The sequence below is a fragment of the Pieris napi genome, chromosome 17 (genome assembly GCF_905475465.1).
Source record: "Pieris napi chromosome 17, ilPieNapi1.2, whole genome shotgun sequence".
Classification (NCBI taxonomy): domain Eukaryota; kingdom Metazoa; phylum Arthropoda; class Insecta; order Lepidoptera; family Pieridae; genus Pieris; species Pieris napi.
Window position 1 is genome coordinate 8,308,539 of NC_062250.1, and position 25,575 is coordinate 8,334,113.

The 25,575-nt window shown below is 34.1% G+C and overlaps 2 protein-coding genes across 4 annotated transcripts in view; one reads left to right on the forward strand and one right to left on the reverse strand.

The window, feature by feature from the left end:
* The window catches only part of LOC125058055 (saccharopine dehydrogenase-like oxidoreductase), a 48,362-nt gene extending 40,738 nt beyond the window's left edge, over window positions 1–7,624 (forward strand). For 2 of the 3 annotated variants that reach the window (XM_047662064.1, XM_047662065.1), the window contains exons 11-17: window positions 783–970; window positions 1,872–1,998; window positions 2,343–2,448; window positions 3,493–3,567; window positions 4,449–4,824; window positions 6,891–6,985; window positions 7,595–7,624. Coding sequence is in view for 1 of the 3 variants with exons in the window: in XM_047662066.1 (XP_047518022.1) it covers window positions 783–970; window positions 1,872–1,998; window positions 2,343–2,448; window positions 3,493–3,567; window positions 4,449–4,824; window positions 6,898–6,939 (914 nt within the window). In the remaining 2 variants the exon portion in view is untranslated. The remainder of the gene's footprint in view (window positions 1–782; window positions 971–1,871; window positions 1,999–2,342; window positions 2,449–3,492; window positions 3,568–4,448; window positions 4,825–6,890; window positions 6,986–7,594) is intronic. The other variant, XM_047662066.1, reaches the window with a different exon arrangement.
* A 408-nt stretch (window positions 7,625–8,032) lies between these two features.
* LOC125058056 (homeobox protein Hox-D1-like) overlaps window positions 8,033–25,575 on the reverse strand; it is a 40,828-nt gene continuing 23,285 nt past the window's right edge. The window contains exon 2 of the mRNA XM_047662067.1: window positions 8,033–9,831. Within this exon, the coding sequence (XP_047518023.1) occupies window positions 9,446–9,831 (386 nt within the window). The 3' untranslated portion in view covers window positions 8,033–9,445. The remainder of the gene's footprint in view (window positions 9,832–25,575) is intronic.

Below are 25,575 nucleotides of genomic sequence, written 5' to 3' on the forward strand. Positions count from 1 at the left end.
AACTTTTTGTTTACTTCGGACCCCACTGTGAAAAAAATTACTCTACCGAAAAGTGACCCTGTATTAGAAGTTTTGGCGCATCTAATATCTTTCTTAGGCTACGGCTTCAGGGATGAGAGCCGCACCCTGAAGACACTAGGCCAACACGGCTCTAAGATTTTACATGTGGGATCATATTGAACTCGCCTCTGTAGCTCATCTTGAGGATAATGAGCACTATTTAACCTAATTCTTAGTTACAACAGAATAATTAGAGATGCAATAACCGTGAAGTGATTTTATTTTTGGTCCATAAATTTTTGAATGTTGATGATATCAAGTGCTTTAGTCCGGATTATTTAACATTACATTATAAAACTTATATTCGTAATAATAATTATAGAATAATTATTAATAGACGAAAATTGAAGACGTCACAACGAAGATATGATGACTGAAATGGAAATGGGTTGGTCATATAATAAGAGGTATAGAAAAGAGGAATAAAAGGATCATATATTTGTATCCAAGAAATAAGAAGAAAAAACGAGACACTTTTGAAGGACGAAATAAAAATCGTAACTGGGAAAAAATTTACAAAAATAGCTCAGAACAGAGCAGAGTGGAATGACATGGAGGAGGCCTTTGCCGAAGTTGGGCAAACACCAACTCACTAGAGTCACTAGTTTATGATCAAATTTATAAAAAAATCTGTCTGAATAAAGGCTTATATTACTATTTATTTTTCATAGAACATAGTGTATGTTCTGTGCATTTGAATAATGCTCGCTTTAAATTTTCAGGAGAAGACGTATCGGGTATCCAAATAATAATAGCTGATGCTGAAGATGAAGAATCTATTAAGGCAATGTGTCGTCGCTGTAAGCTCGTAATGAACTGTAGCGGACCGTTCATGTGGTATGGAGAAGCAGTTGTTAAAGCAGCCATTGAATGTAAAATACATTACATAGATGTGTGCAGTGAATTTACGGTAAAGATTCTAATATTCAATATGTAAGGTGGACTCACATTGGTCCGTTGCAATTCCTGGCTAATTAAGCCAGCCCAGCTTCCAAAAGCTCAAAAGTTTCCTGAGCACTTCGCAGGCTTCACAGAGCGATTTTACTGCTCCGAGGATTGCTACTCTTTGGGACCATGCATTTCAGGACTACTTGGGTGACTGATTCTCTCCAAGGGACTGTCCATCGCGCCAAGGACAAAGAGATGTTTATTTAGGAGGCAATGGCGCGTAATTGTCCCTATCATTATTTTGAGATTGATTCTGTTCAGACTGCTAAAGTCGCTTTGTCACTAGGGGATTTACTGCTGACAGTGCCATTTTAGTTCAATGGGGCGATATTTTTGGTGAATTCAGCCCTGCGATTCTGTAACTCAGATTGTTTATCAGAATGCCAAATCATAAAATGACTGCTCCACGACTGATTTCAGAGCGACCGCCGATGCGAAAACCGCTGTGTGAGTTCGAAAAGTGAGTTACAGAATCGCAGGGCAGGTCCGCACATTCGAGAAGGGCAAGGGAAGGAGCGGGTACGGGCCAGCCGGAAGCAGTCCGGATGATCTCTTTGTAAGCTCGTCAACAGCATCATTGCTGAAAGCTCCACTGTGTCCTTTTATCCACTGTTGTGGAGTTAATGTTCCATATAAAAAAGGTGTTATAGTTTCACTGTCCATTTAGAGATTTTTTGGCGTTCCTAAAGTTCTTGGTTTACCACGTTGTGATCTCATAATTCCTGCGAATCAAATTATATAATCTTTTTTTAATCTAAAGGAAATTTACACGAATGCACCAGCTATCGGAATAACTTGTACTTGCTTTTTTGTTTGTTTTTGTTTTAAAATTTAAAGTAAAATTATTACTTGTATTGTTTAAGTTCTTGGAAACCATCAAGAAATATGACGCCGCAGCATGCGATAGTGGTGTATTAGTGATCAATGCGTGTGGTCTTGGATGCCTAACTGCTGACCTGGGAGTCCTTTTCCTTCAACAGCAGTTCCAAGGTATATATACCACTACTCACACCATCTACGCAAGTTTTGTCCTGCCAAAATTATATTATTTAATTATTAACAAAAAAATATTTATTTATAATTCTGACCGGGGTATATATTTTATGATTTACTAGAAATAAATGTTGGGGTTGCAGTCTATAAATAAATTGACTTCAATTCCAATTTCGCCAATGGACGAGTAGTGCTACGCTATAACGTGACGTACACCCGTTTGATTTAACATTGTAATCGTATACTAATAAGTAGTATCTTTAATTTGAAGACGTAATTTTAATGGTAAACTTGAACTTGGTGTTCTTTTATCGACATAATGATAGTTCCAATTGTTACAGGAACATTGAATTCGGTAGAAGCATATCTGACGACACAGCCTGATGTGATCAGAGGCTTGCCAAAGAACGTCATCAGGAATAGTACGTGGGAGGCTTTGGTCTACGAGTAAGTACTTTTTGTACCTACTATTATTCTAGGAGAATATAATGTTTTTAGTTATAGTCGGAACAGGACAACGCCTAAAGAGAACTAAACCTTTTGAGTTTAAATATTGTGTAGTGAACACGAACATAGTGTCAAAACATTATATAACACTAAGACTGTTAATTAATGTTACCTTGGCTTAAGCTAACACAAGTATTGTAGAAACTTAAGTCAACATAATATTACTAGCTAATAGTCATAATTATTTTATAGGCTAGATTGTAAAGTCGCACTTTATTCTAGGAAAAAAATTAAAGAGTTATATTGTAGCATATACGAGTAGGTACGAGTACACATGTCAGCCATAGAAGGCTGATCCCCTATTTGCGTTTTAGAAAAAGCTAATTATCACAAAACATACAGAAATCACGCGCAACCTTAAGGTTGTAGCCACAATTAAAAATAAACATATTTTTTCTTACTATATAAGTTCATCTAATTACAGTCATATATGAAGTAGCTATTTATGCGTCTATTTTATTATTAGTTTCTAAATCAAAACTGAATATATATAATAAGCTGTAAAATGTCAAGTGTTGCGTCGGAGTAACCAGTACCAGTTAACCCTCTAACTGGTTATCAGATATAAAAGCAGGGTGGTGGTGCGGTCGTTCTCCCTTCAGGACAACAGCGAGATTCCATTAAAAAAAACATGGTCGGCTTCACTTCTTAGTCGCTCGCATCAGACATAATAATAATAAAGCCCGTTTTATTTCCAATCATGACAAAAACAAATAATAATACATAGCTTAGATTATTTTAAATTCTTATACATATTTTTTTTCTTTTGCTGTTAATTCTGTATTCGCATCAGACATAGACGTTACTTATTATTTATTCTTGTTCATTATTTCATATTAGAACAGCGAAGTTATTTTAGTGCGAACTCATTTGTTTTTCTTTTAGTAATTTTATTTTATAATATCTAACTATATATTGAACGCAACTAGACCGATATATGGTCAATACAGTCGGAGATGTTTTCTTTAAAAAAAATTGTTACAGTATGATGGCGAAACCTTTTTGGGGCAGTTCAAAGGTACAAGGAGATCTTAACTTGGAGCCGGAATTAAAGACAAGGTATGATGGTCATATGTACTTTATCTTAACGTACACACTTAAATGGGTTATTAAAGAGAATAAATAGTTAGTTGGAGTCGTTAACGATATGATTATCAAAATTAGCTTCCAGTGTAGGTCCTCCTGATACGACCTGGGAGATACGATAAAAATAGGTGTCCATAGCTGTCTTTTATTGATCTGTGTAGGTTTCTGTATCATATTTAAAAAAAAAATTATGCCTCTTTGATATCAATTTGAAAGTCTTCTTACACCAGGATTTGCAACACTTGCAACACGTAAGCCTTAATCATAATAAAAACATGCAATTTAAACATGAGTTTGACAAAGTGAAAATTACTATATTTCATATAGATAATATGTCGATGGATATGCAACATATGAAACGTACACGTAATGTTAAATTTTTATCTGTATTATCGAACTTACCTTAACAACGCAGCGATTCCCTTCTTGTAGATTCGTTATTTCTTGCTATTTCTCGCTCTTCAATTTAAAACTAAGTAAAACACAATCTTATGGTGTTTTACTTAGCTTTAAATTGTATTTTGCTATGAATATCACAATTGATTCGATAACTGTAAGTTATGTTAAAGCAAACAATAAAACATACATAATTGCTCATTAATAACTAAAGGCGCAAATTTTCAATCACAACTGTTTTCAAAAGAGAGTTTACTTTTTAAGTAGGTATTTCTTTAATGTTGAATCAGCGCTATTACGTATATACTACGAATTTATATATGTGGATATATCTTTAATAAAAAATGTATTTGTAATATTAAACAACAACGGAAAATCATCAAAACGAAAGTAGTTTTAGAGGTTATGTACCTACTAAAGACAAATAAATTGTTTCGACTTTCATTTTATTATTACAGGACTTTCGTGCATAAGAGATTCAACCGCTGGTGCATTCCATTCCCAGGGTCGGAGGAAATCGTTGTTGAGCGAACCCAGAACTATTTTAAACATTCCCGTCCAATACAGTTTAAGCGTTACCGTTCCCTACCATCTCTTTTCACTTCTCTTGTTTCCATTATTGGTGGCTACCTCATCCTTCTCCTATTAAAATTCTTCGGTTTATGTTCTTTCTTTATAAAATACCCAAGGATCGCCTCACTGGGGTTGGTAACGTATGGAGATCCAGATGAAAAGATAATGGAAAGACTGAGATTTGATTATCTGATGGTGGGAGTTGGTTGGAAGGGAGATGTAAAGGGACCTCCGTGCGAAGAGATGATAGTTGAAGTTTACGTGAGTATTATTGTTTATACTAGCTTTAGATAAATTTTTATTTAAGACATATTTAGTTAAACCAATTTTTGAAGTTATACTTCTTTAGGCGCGTTATGAAAAATTGATGAGAGTGAAATTTTACGATGCGCGCACCGTGACACAAAATTAACAGATTGAAGTTAGTGGCGCATGTTGGCACGCACGCCGCCTCTGTTCACTGTGTATTTATAATATTTATAATATTTATCCACATGCTTTGAGTTTCTACATTTAAAACACCTGTTTTGCGATTTTATATGTGCGTCTGAATTATAATCAGAAATGATTTAAATTGAATATTTAAATTAATACTAATTAATATTAGAAAATAATAATAAATATCGCATTAAAACTAAAGAAACAAACTCCGCTTTCTATATTAGTATAGATGATTAATTAAAAAATCAGTAATAAATTATTTTTGTTGCATTCTCTATAAATTTTGGTTTTTATTTAATAATAATAATTTAATATAAATGTTCCGATATACACTGCGACCACTGTACAGAGTACCGTCAATTTAGTATACTGTGAAACCGTTTCTCTATAGCCAGCTATACTGGTTACAATTTAAAACGGAACGCAGTCCAGTATACTAGTCAGCTTCGTTTTTCGACACAGTTTTCAAATGAGTGCATCAAAGTTTTTCAATTCAACAAGAAAAACTATTATTGGAGTATTATCGCATTAAAAAAATCTATATTAATATTAACTGTCAATTGAATTAATACTACAAAGAAAGTAAGTTAGAATTTTAAATGTTTGTTATTAAACTGTAAGTTATATCAGCCGTTAGGCATTCAAGTGGTTTTGATTGATCACGTGATCAAAGCACTGCGAGTACCTTACCTCGAAAACGCCAGTGCTCGCAGTAGAAGTATAGCGGGGATTTGTGACGTCATATATTTCCCTAGGACGCTGCGGCTGTATACTGGCAGTCCATAGCGGAACGAATTTTTGAACAGTGGGAGCACTATACAGTACTCGCAGTGTATATCGGAACATACCCATCTATGTATCCTATATACCAATTTTTATTGGTTGACATGGATGGCTGTCGTGGTGTTTGATGGTGGAACGTAGTCTATTCGACGATAGGGCTTTACAGTTTTTCATGCTATACCTCTTAGGACAGATAACATTAATTTTAATCTTTCGTACCTATACCAAGGGCGGATCTAGAACTCGTGTCAGTTCACAGATTAAGTTTATTTTTTATAAATAAGACCGTAAACACAAGATTTTATAATCTGTAAATAATCACTTGCAATAGCTATTTAGTTATCATTTAAAATTGTAAAACAGTTATACTAGATCACAAGTGGGAGTTACTCGTATGTCCCCCATGGCCCCCTCTTGAGTCTTGACCATACTCGTATAGTTAATTTTGTATATAATTTATTAAAATTTAATCCGATAGTGATGTTACATAATATAGTTCTCGTAACCTGGTACTGCACCTGAAACAATTATTTCTGTCGAACTCAGAGACGCGTTTACTACTGCGCTACTGAGGCGGCTACTAGTTTATGATATTACTAACATAGACAAAATGAACATTCTGAAATGAATAACGTAAAATAATTCATAGCGTCAATATGGTAACTCTCAGATAGTTAAACTATAAAAATATAAGGGTCTTTCACAATGTATGGATAAAGTACCAAATAGCTATGCAACACATAAATTATTTGGAAGATAAATTGTGCTATTTGACATTCATCGGACTCATAACTTTTGATGGACTTTATGTGACGAATAGCGCTATCTGACAGTCGTGAAACGCAACAATAGTGTTTATCCTACCAATAAGTAATAAATAGCTAATTTGGAACTTATCTGTAAATTGTGAAACATACACTAAGTAATAATTATTACGTCAAGTACCTACCGTTAATATGTCAAAAGGAAGAGAGTTGCTGCCCACAACACAGGGAATCCTAGTAAACTTTCTATTTTACCTGAACATCTTTTTTTATTGTGTAATAAAGTTTTTTCCTTCTTTCTTTATCAGATCTAATACTATGTTATATTTTTTTTTCTAGCCAATAGGTAAACGAAATGCGCCATACGAGGGAACGGCGATTGCTGTAATCTATTCTGCCCTCACTATTCTTACGGAGAGAGAGAAAATTCCCAAGTATGTATTTATAAGTAGCAATTATACTATGTACACAACATTTTGGGTATTCGTTTGATCTAAAAAAATTATATTCTTGCACCTTGCTGTAACAACTTTGCTCTACGAATTCCGATACCTATAAAAATAAATCAGTCTTATAAGACTCTTCTATTAAATATTAGTTACTAAATGAATTTATTGTAATTTAATATGGCTGCATGTGCTGTTGTTTTGAATCTATACTACCGTGCTGTGACAATGCATAACAAAAAATATACGTACAATTTAATTACACTTCAAATTTAAGTAAAAACTAAAATTTGAAGTGTAATATTTTTATTATCTTTTTATTTTCGTAAAATTTATGTTCACCGTAATTGTCATGTATTTTATAATAGATAGATTGTAACTTATGCTATAGAAAATTCATTATATGTGACGTTGTGTACTTAATGAATAATAATAAATGAACAAAAGACGAATGACTCAAAATGATCGCGTCGCGTGTTTGTGATTGGACCATAGATGGCGCTGACTCTGTTTTAATTGCAGCATAAACATAATTGGTCAGGAACTGATAAATTACTTTTAAAATCAAGGTATTATAAATTAGATTGTTATTTCTAGGTGTGGAGTTTTAACACCCGGAGCAGCCTTCAAAAACACGTCAATTATTGATAAATTGAATAACGATAACTTAAAATTCAAAATCAAGGCCACGAATAAAATTTAAGGACAAATTACAAAATGAAATTTGAATTTTATGGTTTTTTATTTTAATATAATTTTCTGCTTACTATTATATAAATGTTTTGTCATTGAATAATTTTAATTATAATTTTAGGCTTCGGGTTTTCCGTTTATATATTTCACCAAAGTCCTTATATAAATTGTTTTAATTTCAAAAATTAAGAAATATAGAAATTATGTACTCAGACTTTAAAAATAAATAAATAGTTTTTCTAAATAATGCCGATTTATTTGATCAAAGTTTACCCCAGAATTGTCAATACTCTCTATTTACTACACTCTTTAAATTAATTGCTACATACAATAAAACTTCAATTGAAAATAGAGCAATTAATTTATTGATGAATTTAAAATACTTAACAATACAAAAATGTACACACAGTCAAATCTAAAGACCAATTGTAATTATATACAGTTATTTTATATCCTGTACATTACTTAGAATTATTGTAATGTTGCTTAATAAATAAGTTTTAGCAGCTTTGGTAAAAATATTCTATAAACGAAAAGCATTATACAATGTAAAAACGTATAAAATTGAGTTGGCATTTATTGAAAATACCCAGCCGTTTAATTCAAAACCAAAGTTTTATGTGATGTTCAACTTCCGTACAACTGTTTTGTGTACAACAAATACCCCGGAGAAACCGGCATGTCTATGACAAAAAAATCCATGTTAAATTAGCGCTAAATCTATGAAGTTTATGATCGCCCGAAAACTATTGGAGAACCCAAGGAATTTATAATATCTGGCCTTTTTAAAACGGCCTGACTAAACTATTTTAAATACGCCACCATTTTTAAGTCTGCACTAGTATTTGCCATTTTGAAGAATATGTTGCCGTAAAACCATCAATTGAAAGTAAAAAAATCAAAATCGGTATTTTACTGAACCACAGACTAACATTCCTCTACGTTATATTTCCGTATCTGAATATACATAAATGGCCTGGGTATGTTCAATTTTAATGTTGCAAACTTAAAGTAAATAATCTCATTCCACATTTAAACAATGAAGCACCTATAAAATTATTAAAAATCTTATAAATTAACAATACGCTAGCATCATTTTACGCAAAAATTACAAAATATTAAATTAATTATCTGCAATCATTACGACTAACGTAATTCTAATCTACAATATGAAGCTTAATCTATTTGAGCTTACATTTTGACAGGGATATTTATCATCGTAGACTAGCCACTGTTCTCAAAACCCTGGGAAATGTTTTTATTACTATTTGCCAAAATTATACATTAAATATAAATAATTAATCGCAATACGTTGCTCGAAGACGGCTGGAACAATTACAGTATTTTTTTATTAATTCCTTGAACTCTAAGGAAGGTTTTTTTGAAAAATTGAACGAAACATCGTGAACGCAAAAGGCAACGAATGTTCCATAATATGTTAGCTAGCTACTAAAAAGGTAGGCTAAGTAAAAGAATCACATTACGGCGAAAAGAAGTTTGCGGGGCAGCTAGTATTAAATAAAATTTTAAAGATTTCTATTGAATTGTGACATACATCCTAGTTCGCGATAAATCTCGTTTCCGAATCGCCACTAATTTCGGTGTAAGACTATTCAGTAGGACCTTTTTAATATTGAGCGGTAACTGTCAAAAGATTCTTTAAGTTACGGATGGCTGTCACTGGTTATAGTTGTAAAATTTTGGCACATAGTCGAATGATATTATAGATTTTCCACTTTAATGTCAATTATCACTCTAGCTCGATTCTCGGCTGTTTTCATTAGAGCCAATGCCGTGTGAGGTGGAAGGTGTAACTTCTGGAGCGACTATTAGACCTTCTTTGATCCGCTTCTTTTGTTTCATTCGTCGATTCTGAAACCAGATCTTGACTTGCGTCTCATTCAGTTGTAGAGCGGAGGCTATTTCTATCCTTCTCGCTCGCGTGAGGTATTTGTTGAAGTGGAATTCCTTTTCCAGTTCTGTAAGCTGTTTGTTGGTGAAGTTGGTTCTGCCGGTGTTGTTCAAGTTGAGGATGGGGTTGCTTAGCATTTGACTGCCAGTAGGGGTTCGCATCCCATCCTGGGGACTTCCTAGGACACCTTGATTCACGAAGTCCGCCGGAGGTATCATCAGTTTGGGTACTGTAAAGAAATAATACATTTAAATTAGGTATTTATTTATCAAGCTAAACTAAGAATTGTTGTTTAAAGTTTTGAGGGGCCTGCGGAAAAAGTTTATAAAATATGATAAATGATGAATGATGGCATTACAACCGTTTTAGGTCTGGGCCTCAGATTTTTGTATCTGTTTCATGATCATTTGTAAATGTAATAGGCAATTAGGTGATCAGCCACTTGTGCTTGACGCACGCCGTCGACTGTTTTAAGCAACCGATTTCCTCACGATGTTTTCTGTCACCGTTCGAGCGAATGTTAAGGGCATATAGAAAGAAAGTCCATTGTTGCACAGTCGGGGATCGTACCTACGACCTTAGGGGGCCTAGTGGCTTCAGTCGCCACTAGGTCAACAATGCTCCAGATGTTATAAATACAACCCAAATATTGTTTATCAGGAATCGGACCCAGGTTAACCACTGAGTCAGTGCGATACAACATACGTAAATTTCTATATTAAGACTTTTATGGCATTTTATGGCTTGATTGGTTCATCAATTTTGTGTATTCAATATCTAATTGCAAATTGATTTCATATATCATTCAATGCTAATACATAATTAAAATATGTGCATAAATATTATGAATCAGTCCATCCGCAAGTCAATGAACCGCACGACTTTTTGTCTCGCATTCGCAACTATTTATACAAAAGCGACGTGGGATCTGACTTATGACAGGTGTCAATTTTTTCTAATTCAAACGTTGAGATAAAAGATATTTCAATGCAGGCTCTTAGCGGCCCCCTGCAGCGGGGTAACCTGCAGGCCGAAAAGTGAAGTTTTGACGTTTATTATTGTAGAAGAGTAAACAAGAGCGTGGTGTCGGACATGTCGGGTTAATGTGTCTTTAAATTTGTTTAGGCGTTTTGTATTCCTTGTTTGTGATTGACAAAACGTAGACAACCTATGTTAAATACTTTGTTGCTTTTTATTATAAGTTTTATTGTAAAATAGCGTACTTTGTGGTACCAGCGTGCGACTCTCACACCTTGAGGTCAAAGGTTCGATCCCTGGCTATGCTCTAATGGACTATAAAGACTAGACAAAAGTGTATGTGCATATTTAAGACTCGCTCGTACAGTGGAGTAAAACGTCATACCCTATTGGCGTGTCTGGCAAGAGCTGAAGACCACAAAATTGAATACAAATTCCCTAAAGAATTTTCCCCCTAACCGAGTAGTGGCCGACTGGAATAGGCTTCCGGAAAGTATAATTAGTGCAGCCTCTTTGGACTCTTCTAAGAATAGGTTGGATAATTTCTCCAAATCCCCAAATACGCGCGCATCAGCTTATTAAGCTGCTAGTGTGTTTATATACATAATAAATAATAAATGAATTCACTCAATTAACTGTTATTGTTGGATAGTGCATTTTAAAAGTTGTGTTTTTACTGGAATTGGTGTCATAAATTTCGATTTGTCTATGCATCATATAGTTTCATTCTACACTACAAGTGAGCTTTTATATGTAACTAGCAAACTCGGCGAACTCCGTTTCGCCACCAGATGGCTTCGTTTTATGTAACATTTCGTTTGGTGATCCCGCTTTTCCGTTGAATTTTCTGGAACTCGGTTAACCGTGGAAATCGGTTCGTGCGTTCTGGAGTTATAGCGTCAGGAAGGAAAACCCGACTTATTTTTATATAGTAGATGTAATGTGATATAACAATCCGGATATATAACTATTTAATAAAACGTGTTTCAACCGACCTATCTAAGATAACCAATCTGTCACAAATAACGAAATGAAAATATCGCATGAGTCGCAAATTAACAACCCTATCGGTCCAAGTTAATCCCTTGTTTTCGTAATTGACACGTCTCACTGTCCGCCTGTCCAGCCCATGTGCCCTCGGCTTATTAGTTATTTAATTAACATCTTAATAAATGCCTATTTTATTACACTAGCTCTTGCGCGACGTCGCTTGGTAACGGAAACATGTCTAGAATAAGTTGCTTGAGTTCAGGCATGAATACAGTTTTTATAAATTCTAACGTGATGTTGTAAAGGTGACAGTACCTACAGTATTTTGATCTGTATTCATTGTATAATAAACGTCTAACTTTTTTTGAAGTTATACTTCTTTAGGCGCGTTATGAAAAATTGGTGAGAGTGAAATTTTACGATGCGCGCGCACCTGAGACACAAAGTTGTCAGTGTGATTATAGCGTGAGCGAGCGAGATGGGAATAATATAATAAAGTAATAATTATAATTGTTATTAATATTAATTAATAATTGAATAATATACTAAATATTAAATATTATTAATTTTTTACGTTAAATATTAATTATTAATTAATTATATTTAAAAAAAATAAAGAAAGCCAAAGAAGTATAAATTCTTACGCGCGTACATAAGTACACGCACCCTTTTTTTATTTAATACATGTGTCTTTACTAAGACATCATGGAACATTACAATCTAGCCTTACTTAAGACTAATAAGTAATTTAAGTCTTAAACCAAGTTTATTAATAAGGATTTTTCTCTGTGTAGAGCACTTAATATTAACGTGCACTAACACTTATTATAAACGTCTAATAATATTCATTGATTCGGTCACGACGACTAATCTGTATTGCCATCGATTCTCCCACATTACGGGACGTTGGCGAATCTATTTTTCTAAATGGGAAGCCATTATAAAGTAAGAAGAGACTGGCAATTAAAGCAGGAGATAATGCACAAGAGTCCGAGCTGATTCGGTCACAGGCTGTATTGAGACTGGCCAATGATTGTCCCATACATACGGGATATAGGCGAATCTATGTTTTGTATAATGTAATATTTTGTTTTTATTATAATGCACAATTCGCAGTCTTCATTACTGAATGTCGTGCCTGTATTGAAAAGCCCTAACCAATACCTCGAGTTGCTTGTTTACACAAAAGTGTTCAAATACCCTTTTTTCTCCATTCCGGTGGAACGTAAGTCTCACACTGTTCAAATATAGCTATTGCTTGTCTTTCCACTGATGAAGGAAGTCGCTTCAGTAGGAGAGAAGTTCCTACGAACGAACTTATATACGTACAAACTTTATATCTTTTTTTTAAAGTGGCCGTTTGGTTTTAGCGTCCGATTTCGACCTGTTTCGTGATTATTTTTCTAATAGGTAAGATCAGTCAGTGGCTGAGATAGCCATCGAGTTTTTGGTTCTAAGGTTTCCGCATGTTCCTTACGAGTTGATTGTGCACATAGAAAGGATGACAGTTAAAGGCTCAAATCAATAGGCCAAATTTAAAAATTAAAAAAAAATTACATTTTATTAGGCACTGTTCCAATTAAAATTAATTTAGAATTAATCTAGTTAATGGTGAGATTCAGAGTCGAGTCTTGGTGTGAAATATGACTTGTATAACAAAATCTAGTACGTTTTCGACATATATTCACATTCAAAATCATTTATTCATTTAGGTAACATAATGTATGAACGTAAATAAATAACCACATATTAAATGCTTCTAAATTTACATTAGTTTTGAAATCAAGGGCGTAGAACGGACGAGAAGAACTGACAACAAACTCTCCGCCACTCTTTTTAATAGCCAAGTTTTTTGTTTTACAAAATGTTTGTAAGGAGCTGCAACCATTACACCATGTTCCACATGACATCTTTAAGTAATTAACTATACTAAAAAAAAACATAGATTTTTCCTCTATCAGCAGTAGGCATTAGGAGCACGCACTTAAATTCTCGTGGGAACAACACGCAAAGTATAGGAGTCATGCTTAGCGCTGCAACCCTGAAAGTTGCCCTGTCACAAAGGTAATATGTTTGGTAACGTGAGACACTTGTCCACTAAACCGACGCAATCCGTTAACAAAACAAATACTGGCGGTTGTGTGTCTGTTTGTGCAATGCCCGAAGCACTTGAAGTTTCGGGTGCAAATGCATTATGAACGGTTAACTTAAGTTGTTTAATTTAAAAATGTTTTAAATTGAATGAAGAGAAACACAGTATTTATCAAGCGCTTTAAGCACCTGAAAATTTTTGCTAATCTTTTCATAATCGTTATCAAAATATTATTTTTAACGATTTTAACAACGTCCCAATTGAAATCGTAAATAATTTCTTTATCATTCCTAAATACTGTTAGTAGGTGACTAAGTTTGTGGATTGTTCTTATAAATTAAGTTATTGAATTGTTTACTATCTAAACGCGACAGATTAAAATATGAGAGGTTTCCTTTTTATCAAGTTTCGCTACAAAATTCCATCATTAAAATTTTGTTACATAGTTCCATTTTAGCATTTTTTTCAAGAACGCTTTACGCCATTGTGATTCGTTTCTAACCTATCTATGATGTTTTTTATTTCAAAATATACATAGTGGTACAAAATCTTGTCAAAGTCAAGTCAAAATATTACACTTATTTATTGTAAATTTAATACATAAAATTTACTCTAAATTTACTTGAAGTACCTACTGCCAGTTCTCAAATCAATGAGATGTATAATGTAACTCTCCGTCATTTATTTCAGCACTAATTATTTCAGCTTACTCCATGCGAAATTTAATGATATAAAATAAAAAAAAAAGTAACGTATAGCCCCATTTCCAATGGGTATAACCAAATGGAACACATTTATATTCATCAAATTTCAAACAAAGTTGTTTATCGTAAATCGCCGATAAATAACTAAAAACCAACGCTACAACCTTTAAGTCTCGGTACAATTCTTAAGTAAAATTATTACTAACAGCATCTATCTCTGTCTGTATCTGTTTCGAGATCATTTGTTTTTCTAATAGACTAGTAGGTGACCAACCTTCTGTGCCTGAGACACACCGTCGACTTTTTAGGTCTAAGGCCTGTCGGTTTCCTTACGATGTTTTCTTTCATCCTACGAGGCAATGTTAAATGCGCACTTCCACTGAAAGTCCCACAGCCGGTGTTCGAACCGCCATAGGTTTGAACCTTAGCTATTGGGAGTCACGCGCTGAAGACACTAGGCCAATACTACTTACAAATTAATACTTTTTCCAGCGAAAGATTTGGTTAACAAAACGTCTTAATTTTGTATTTCTGGTATTCCATTTACAAAATATAGCGATGCTTGCGTAGCGCTGACGAAGTGGTAATATTTGCTTGTAACAGGAGACGACTGACGGTACACCACTAATCCATTACGCGCCCAAATGTTTGCGCAGGCGAGTTGCGTGTGATTCTGTGCGCAAACACCGCCCGAGTCAATATTGCGTGATTCTGATCAAGGTGAATCTTATATTGTGTATATAATTTAATGATAGCTAGACGATATGAAGGCTAAATTTAAGGCTCTGCCCGCCTCATTTTAATTTCACATATATTTAATATATTAAGTAAGGGAGCGTTCAAGGATTACGTCACGCAATTTTTGGAGATTATTGACCCCCTCCCCATGTAACGCGCCGTAACGTTTTTCTGTACCCAAGTAGTAAAACGTTTCATGACCACCTAGTTACTCTTTATACCTAAAAGCTACCATTATGTGGTGTAAAGTACCTACTAGAAAGTCGAAAATAATATTAACAAATTCAATCCCCGCTCCGCATGGTAACGTTTTACAAAAGGACCCCCCAAAATTCGTTGCGTAATACTTGAACTCTCCCTAAGTCTCTAGAGCAGTGTTGACCTAGTAGCTTCAGCGGGCGACTCTCATGCCTGATGTCGTAGGTTCGAACCCCGGTTGTGAACCAATAGACTGTCAGTATATTATGTGCGCATTTTACACTCGCTCGTACGGTTAAGGAAGACATCGTTAGAAAACCGACATGCCTTAGACCCAAAACGCTATGGTGTGTTTCACACGTAGAAGACTGATCACCTACTTGTCTATTAATAAAAAAACAAATGATTACTAATAGATACAGAAATTTGAGGCCCAGCTCAAAAGGTTGTAGCGCCAAATGTTTCTTGTTATTTATTTATTGTATATATAATCCAGACACATTTAGCAGAAACAGATACATTTCTGTATCTGTTTCATGATCATTTGTCAATCTAATAGGCAATTAGGTAATCAGCCTTCTGTATGCACACGCCATCGACTTTTTGGGTCTAAGAAAAGCCGGTTTCCTCACGATGTTTTTCTTCACCGTTAGACCGAATGTTTAATGCGCACATCAAAAGAAAGTACATAGGTGCACAGCCAGGGATCGAACCTACGACCTCAAGGATTAGTGTCGCACGCTGACACTAGGCCAACACTTCTTTAAATCAGTATAATTATTCTACCATAAAAGATAAATATAATGCATTCGACAAACCTTTTAGTAAGTCGTATTATTGTCAATTAAATTGATACGGACTTAGTCATTATCATACCTAACACATAATATAAAACGCAAAACACATCGTTACAATCAATATTCCCACCAATTATGCAAAATCACTTAACATTAACATTCAACAAAGTTGTTATCACGATATTTGCTGTAATAGCTTGCAAATAACCCCATCATGCGGGTGGTAATGGCTACACAGATATAATGGTGTCTGAATTGAGTATAATTCAATCAATTCAATTGTTAGGGCCATGTACTGGCATGTCAACGCCCTGACGAGTAAAAAAAATTGGAATTTGACAGCTAACTGACAGCTAGGGGAGCGGGAATGCGTGCGATTGGTCGGCGATTGGACAATGCGGCAGATGCGCTCGCTTTTTAACCGCCATGTTTGCTTAAATTCTTTTAGGTAAAAAGTTGGAAAGCAGATGTTAATTTGCATTAGATAGTTTAAGTAGATATGTAGAAGAATTTGAAAATAGAATCAACTACCATTAAACGCTTAACTATTGCCATATTTCCAAACGATAACTATTCGTCAGATAATATTTTGCTTATTATGATTGAATCAAACCGGATACTTTTTAAAAGATGGTAGTAAAACGGACGGTGCACGCTAGGTATCTTTTAAATGTAACCTTTTTTTTATCGATAATGTATTTAATTTATTAATCGTATAAAAGCATTACAAAAAGAATCAAATTCAAATACTTCTACAGTCTACGTAATTCGTCAAACAATGAATACAGAGTCTTCAATATGGGGTATTACAGATTTATACAGTAAATAATATTACATAAGCAACTGTGAGTTCAATTACATTTCCTCTCAGTTTCGATTTTCAAATCGTTCCATAGCCTATAAAGTTTTGTTATTATTTTAATCTTATCAACAGCGCTTTTAACAATAAATTATACAGCCGAGCACAGATTTTTATTACAACAGAAATGTATATAATTTCTGTTAAGATATATATTTTTTAATCAAGAAAATAAAAAAAGATAGTGTTATTGCCAGTTAGGCAGTGCTAACACATTAATTAACTATGTACCTACACATAATTCTCGCCCGTAGCTTGTAGCAACTAATGTCAAAATGGTTTTTTTTAGATAAATTATTATAATTGTTTACTAGATTTTTGCATCTAAGTATTTAGCTATAGCTTTGAGTCCACCACAAGCCAAAGGAAATTCGTTCGAATTCCGCAAAAATATTAATAATTTACCTCCATACATTACGAGTTGACGGTTTGACGGATCACCCCGTATTTACTTGGGGTATGGGGAATGGGGCTGATGACAGGATTATCTCGTTTACCGTTCGGAAAATATCTCAATTACGGTTTGGCCTAAAAAAACAAAAATACTTAATTTACTGTATCAACCGCTGTAGCTTCGATGTCAGGAAAATACATGATTTATTCTAATACGCGTTGCAGACCAAGAGCTAAGCTAAGTTAGTTTAGCTTAGCTCGCATAGCTGACGCAATTTTCCATACGTCTGTGCAGACCGCAAACTATGCGAACTAAGCTATGTGAGCTAACTAAAATATGCGAAGCTAAGTTAGTTGTGTATGCCGATGCGCAGCTACACGAGCTAAGCTAAGCCCCTCCCGCTACCCCGCACACCCTTTGCATATACTACGCAACACTGACTGAACTTTGGGTTAGCTGTTGGTGTGCACGCTATTTATTTCTAGCTTAGCTTAGCCTAGCTTGCTTGGCATAGCTTAGTTTAGCCTTGGCATAGCTTAGTTTTCGGTCTGCAACCGGCTTAAAAGTTATTTAAACCATTTAAGTCTATGCTGATACAAAGAGTTATGGATTTTCTTGTATGTTTGTAAAGAATAAATTTATTTGATTTAAATTCAAAATTTCTTTCGCCACTATACCTGTAGCTATATGTTTTACCAAAATATTTAAAAAAAAAATGCGACGCTGAGACAGGCCACTAGTGTACAGTATGTATTTAAAGCAATAACCTTTATGTGGATATTCAAAGAATGCCACCCTTAAATCTACGCATTTTTATGTTTAATAATAAGTATAGTATTCTTTAATGGCTATTAATGCTGATCACAGTTGAAACGTCATACGTCGAGTTACGGAGAATAAAATCGCATTTATATCTGTCAAAGAATGACAACATCCGGTTTTATAATATAGATTATATTGGGTGTCTTCTGTACACAGACAATTAAAATAAATTCTATAATTATGACACTGTCCGTATGAGCTATAAAATTAGGCTATAATAATTTAGTGTCGTCAACGCGCTTTTAAATCGGTTAAATATTTAAATGTAAGTTGTTGTTTTTTATATATTTAGTTTTAAAATCTGTTAAACTATTATTCCATAATATAAGGTTGGATATCACTCACAGTAGAAGAGAGTGTGAGGCGACCCATGAATTGAAATAGGGATGTTGTTGTACAAATTTTGATAGACCAAAATTATATTATGTATAACTTGTTGTATGACGTTAATACCTCCTGTAATTAAAATAAATCTTTTGTCTCTTTTTATTACAGCGTAAACACAACTTGATTGAAAGAGACGAAATAGTACTTTAGTTATAAGGGTGCAAATTGAATAATTTAGTTTTAAGGGATATGAAAATAGATTCATTACAAGTTAATATTTTGAATTTTACAATTAGTTTTTAAGTAACAAAGATATAAGGTTACGATATTTTTCAAGTATACTATGTCTGGTATAAAAATATAGAATTATAATAATGGTAACAAGACGGGAACAGTGTGCGATCAATCGTGTGTGACAGAGGACGGTTGGCTCCCCTGGGTTTTGTCCAGGGGCTGGTAGGGCTACGAACATTCCTTTAATTGTAAATAAAAGGTGTTAGCAACATCTTGTTTATGGCCATTTAAATTAAAATCTAAAAAGGAAATATTTGGTTTACCTTAGCTAATCTCATTATTATTATTGTATTTCGTTTTATATTAGCTGTTTCATTCTTACTTTTATAATAAAATTTCTTATCCGTGAAACAATTCAAGGACAGGTCTGTATTTATAACATGTATATTTTTGTATAATGTATAAATCGCTGATGAGAAATTTTAAGTTAAATTCAATCAAATATGAAGTTACAACATAAAACTTAATTGAATTGTCCTGTGTTCCTTTGTGTTATAAAATATATTTATGTATAAAATGTGAGTATGTTAACAATGGCAAATAATTTCGGCTTTGTACATCGAGAAAATAACATAGGTATATGGCGTTGAGGTATTTGCTACCGTGGCTAATAAATGTAGTAGGTACCCCGTTGGTTATTACTTTAGATATCCTAACGTTAGCCAACATAAAAAGTAAGTTGAAAATTACTTTTATATGCATTTGTAGTGTTCCTAATGAAGACTGCTATGGTTTATAGTTTATACTTTATACAAACCACAGTGGTTTTCTAATGTAACATAACATAATTTTATTATATTACTAGCTGACCCGGCAAACGTTGTTGTAAGGAAACATTTTTTTTTGTTCAATAAAAATAATTATCTACTACGTATATATTAGTATTAGTATTTTATTACTAAAAAAAATAAAAACAATTTTTTTTTGGGGTGGACACCCCTTATCACTTAGGGGTTTGAAAGATAGATAGTAGCTGATTCTCAGACTTAATGAATATGCATAAAAAATTTCATAAGAATCAGTTGAGCCGCTTCGGAGGAGTATGGGAACGAACATTGTGACACGAGTCTTTTTATATACATATATAGAGATTCTGTAAAATAAATAAATTTGAAAAAAAACTTGTATTTTAGAGTTACTAAACTGTTTCGACAATCCTTTAAAAATATTTTAAACAGTTGTCAAAATTCTAAACGCCTTTAGCAAATCAAAATGTATAAAGCACTGTCTAAAGTGAACTGATATGGTAATATGACAGGAATAGGCGATGTATGTAAGTTTAGGGAAATCAGAAATACAACCTCTCAAACTTGTCTGTAATTTAAATTTATTACAGTTATCTGATACGTGTCTACTCCGATAAATATCATAGAATCTGTAATACTTAAGAATCTGAGATTCTGAGAATGATTTATCGCAATAAATACATAGATAAAGGCACTTAAGACAATGCATCCTAAAAATTATTACAAATTTAATAGACATATTATTGTCAATAACAATATTAAAAAAAATATATAATTGGCGGCAGGCGGAAGAATTATATTAGGCTCCGTACTACGAAATAACGATAAAAGGGGATGATAACTTTGCCAGAACAGCCTCAATCTTATATAATATCTTTTTATAGTAACATAGTTCATAAGTAAAATTATTAATAACCCCTATTAATTTGCTCCATAGATTTTTGCAATTTGATTTTTTTAAATTATTATGTTTTTAATTACAACCGTTAGGCGTTACTACCTTTTTGGTGTAGGCCTCAGATTTCTGTATCTGTTTCGTATTAATTTGTCTGTCTAATGGACAAGTAGGGGATCAGCCTTCTGTGCCTAACATACGCCATCGACTGTATTGGTCTAAAGCATGCCGGTTTCCTCACGACGTTTTCCTTCACTGTACGAGTATTAGATGCGCATAGACGCATAGTAAATTAGTGCACAGCCGGATAAAACCTACCACCTCAGACGGTTGAGAGTCGTACGCTGAAGCCACTAGGCCAACACTGTTCAAATTATTAAAACAAACAAGTTATAAACAAGAAACAAAAGAATATAAACATATGAATATCTAAAACAGCAGTAAATAAGTTTAAACCTGATTACAGAAGCATACAATATTATTTCTTCTTTTGCCCTTTAGTAATATTGGAAATATTGTAAATCTGCTGACTGATTTGAGCGGGACCGCCGCTGCGAAAACCGCTGTGAGAGTTCGAAAAGTGAGTTACAGAATCGCAAGGCTGAACCTATTACTAGATCTGAAAGTGCCAAAAAATGTATTATTGACACATTGAAGGATTTCGAGGATTAGGTTACTCGTAACAAAAATAAATGTAACACAATTTTATTTATCTTTGGCTAATCTAATCTAAGTGTAAAGTCACGTATGCCTGTTATATTTTTATCTTAAATCAGAGTCATATCAGCTTAAATATTCGCCAACATCCCCAGATTATTTTCACAAGTACTTAAAGAATAATCACTTAATTGAATATATTTTACGCATTTACGAATGAATTCAATGACTTTCACTCGCAGCTTCGTCACATTTTTCGTCGTTATATCGTTATATTACAGTCTATATAAAACCATTATTAACAATACATATAAACCTTTCTTAGGAATCACACTATCTATATATAAAACTGTATAACATTCTGTTCGGTAGTTCTTGAGTTTATCCCGTTCATACAGTCGTGGCCGTGGAATTTCATTTTATAAAATGTAAGGATTTCCATATCTCGGCTTTAATTAGTTTATCGTTAAAATGTACATGCATTTTGGTCATGCATAAAACACTTAATCATAATAATCCCTCTATTAGTCCAACCTAATATGGGTCTTGACTTGATTACCACAATTTTTGTAATCATTTATTTTATAAACTAGTCTGGTTATCTAAATGTTCCGGACATATGTTGTTTGTTTTAGACGAAGGTCTCCTTACAATCGCCTTTACAGAGCAAGTATTTATCGCCCTAAACCCTTAGAACATAGAACTTGAATATAGGGATTTGAACGCATCACCTCAGGATTGTAAGCGCTTCAACTACCAACACTTACCTATTGCTCGGTTATAGGAGTATATAGGTAAAATATGGTTCTATATAACCCTTATGTATGTCCAGAAATATATGTATAAAGCATACAGAAGTAAATGGTGGAAAGTTGTGGTTTAGTTATAAATATTATGTAGGTATCAATATATTGCCTAGAAGTTAACATTAACGCATATTAGGCCGCCAAAGTCCATGCTGATTTTGATACGTGTTCTATGCTGCTTATTGTTTACGTGTAAATAAATAATATTGTTGTTTTGTTGATAATTTATGATAAAATGCTATCTATATGTTATTTATACAGGGTTATTGGTAATTCGTGTTCGCGTTAGGAGGTGACTATTTATGATAATTTTAACCCCATATGCATTATAAAAAAGAGACTCATATTTTAGCATGTTTTTAACTTTTTTCATAAAAAGTCAAAAATGGAACACAAAAAATTTACAGTTAGGACAATATCCAGACAAAAGATGGACTTTTATAGTATCGAAATAGTTCGGCTCAAGTCGTAAACGGCGAAAGGTAGACCGAAAAACGCCGGTCCAACGACATCATCGGCTGTAGCGAGCAAGCAATGGTCCATCCATCCAAGTATCGAAAAATAACCCTAAACTGAAGACCAAACAAAAAACTGAACTTTATATAAATTTACTTAAATATACTTTGTGTTATGTTGTTAATATATATAATATACAATAAAGGCTTAATAAGATAATAATATACACAAAACGTTAAGGACGAATCAATCATATCGAGATCCAATATTGAGAGTTACAGAAAGCAGTGTTGGCCTAGTGGCTTCAACGTGCGACTCTCATCCCTGAGGTCCGATCCCCGGCTGTGCACCAATGGCCTTTTGTCTATGTGCGCATATAACATTCGCTCGATCGGTGACGGAAAACATCGCGAGGAAACCCGCTTGCCTTAGACTCAAAAAGCCAACGGCGTGGGTCAGGCAGAGGAGGCTGATCACCTAATTACCTATTAGATTTACAAATGATCATGAAACAGATACAGAAATCTGAGGCCTAGACTGAAAGCGGTTGTAGCGCCACTGTTTTTTTTTTTTTTTTTATGAGCTACTGTGCCTACAGTATCTGTCTCTATTCATGACGTAATTACAATTTACCATCTAAACATTTTTTTTTAAATTTACGTACGTCTTATAATAATCTTAATGTATCACTTATGTATCTATATTTTTGTTATAAATCGCTCTTATCGATATTTTATCGAATATCCTGGTGTACTATATCAATAACATTAATTTATATCAATGGTCAGCGATGTCCTTCGGTAACTGATAAAAATGCCACGAGATGTTATCTTTTGTTATCAAATTAATAAGTTACAAAATTTTATTGAAAATTATCTGTCAATAGATATTTCAAAATTTTATAAATTTTAACTATAAAAGTTAGTTCCTCCAACTATGATTACGTTGTCTTATGTAGTTAACTATTATATATAAATAACATAATATATTAGGTTGGATTGGGGGTTTTGAGTCCAATTGAGTGTTCTAATTATGTGTCTTATTAATTTTTTTTATGGGACTGGAGGCAAACAAGGAGGTGGGTTACATAAAATAAAGTGCTACAACCGCCCAAGTTCCAGCAACACCAGGAAGTGCATTGCGGACCTCAAAGGAACGGTCTTCTCTAGTCCCCTTCGTTAATCATAACGGATCGGAAAAAGCTGGATTGGCAGCTGGTTCCATAAAAAGGTGGTGCGCAGAAGGAATGTCTTAAAAGCCCAAAATCGACGGCGATGAAATAAATAGGAAAGTATGAAATATTAATAACTGATCTAATAAAATGTTTAAAACAGATACAATCTGAAATCGAAAGGATTGTGGCTCTATGAATTATGATAATTTTAGTTTATCTTGAGACAGACTATATATTATTATCATCAGGCGCTAACGAGCGGTTGTTGTGAAGTATTGTTAAATTCAATAAACTAGTAAATACAAAGTGAATCCTATTGAAAAGTGCATCCATTACTTTAATAAGGTACTGTAAACAACATACATTGGAGTTCTTTCTCAGGCATCCCGATTTATTGAGAAATTAGTGAAATACATATACTGAACAATTTATATTACAAAAATACCCTCACAGATATTAATTTGGCGACAAAATTTTTTTGTTTTTACCCGTCATTTCTACCTTTCTCGTTATCTTAATCAAACTTAACTATGGACGGTGTCATCTGGGGTTGTTGTGTGCCCATTGAAGGAAACAATGATTCTAACCTTGCTTGTTCTCAATGCGTAATGAGATACCATTATGCGTGCATGTCTCTTGATGATAGCACTTTTAGTTCTGAGATGAAAAATGTATGGACTTGTCCTGAATGTGTGCTAAAATTATATAAAGGGTTGCACAATGACAATACTCCAGTCCGTAACGTCAACACTTCGAGAGTGACCAAGCGAATGGCATCCCAGTCGCCAATTGTAGTTGGTGAGCAAGGAATCACCCGTGAGGATATTCATAACATCGTTCAGGACGTTTTTAAAGATACCTTGAAGGACATATTTTGTAAAATTAACGAAAGCATAACAAACGTCCTCCAGAAAGAAATGGATCCCTTCACGAAACAATTATTTGCCATGAGCGAGTCAGCTAAACTAATTTTAGAACAACAAGTTGAACTCAGAAACGAGTGCGAGATCCTTAAGTCTAAAGTAACTGTACTGGAAAGAGAAAGAGAAGATCTTCAAGGCTGCATCAAAGATCTTAAGCTGCGTTGCGATAATACAGAACAATATCTGCGTCATAGTAATATTGAAATACAATGCATTCCTGAAAACAAAAATGAAAACCTGTTAGAGACGGTCTCTATGCTTAGTAAGGCAGTGGGCTGTGAGTTGCATGACAAAGATATTTTAAGCTTTACACGCACCGCAAAGGCTAGCCGTACCAGCACTCGCCCGCGATCTATAGTGGTTCAATTATCGTCCCCGCGTATTCGTGACAACCTACTGGCTTCAGTGTCGAGATACAACAGGAACAACTTAAGTAATAAGCTTAGCACAACAGTTCTCGGCTTGCCTGGCAAACCATCACCGATTTACATCAGTGAGCACCTATCGCCAGCTAACAAAGCCTTACATGCGGCTGCTAGATTGAAGGCGAAAACCTTGGGATATAAGTATGTGTGGGGGCGCAATGGCCGCATATATTTTAAGAAGGTCCGATGATTCGAGTTACATCTTGGTGCGCAATATGGACACTATTAATTGTTTAGAGTAGGTTGCCTTAACGCCCACAGCAACAATAACAAATAAGATCTGTATGTTTGGTTTAAGTTTGTATTACCAAAATGTTAGAGGTTTAAGAACAAAAACGCATTCCTTTTACTCTCAAGTGGTTTGTAACAATTATGATATTATAGTTTTAACTGAATCATGGTTAAATGACTCGGTCTGTAGCTCAGAGCTGTTTGATGAACGGTATCAGAAATCTGGGTTCGAGTGGAACTGCCGGCGCCGCATTCCTTTCATCAAATTGATTTCTGTGTAGTTTACTTTCCTCCACCCGTCAACTATTCTATGTTAAAAAAATTTACCACAAATTGCAATAAAATTTTCGAATACTCTGTACATCATTGTATTGTCGGTGACTTCAATTTAAGAGATATACGCTGGAGCAATTCTAGTGGTGAATTTTATGTCCCTCCCTCATGTAAACCATTTATCGATTTCATAG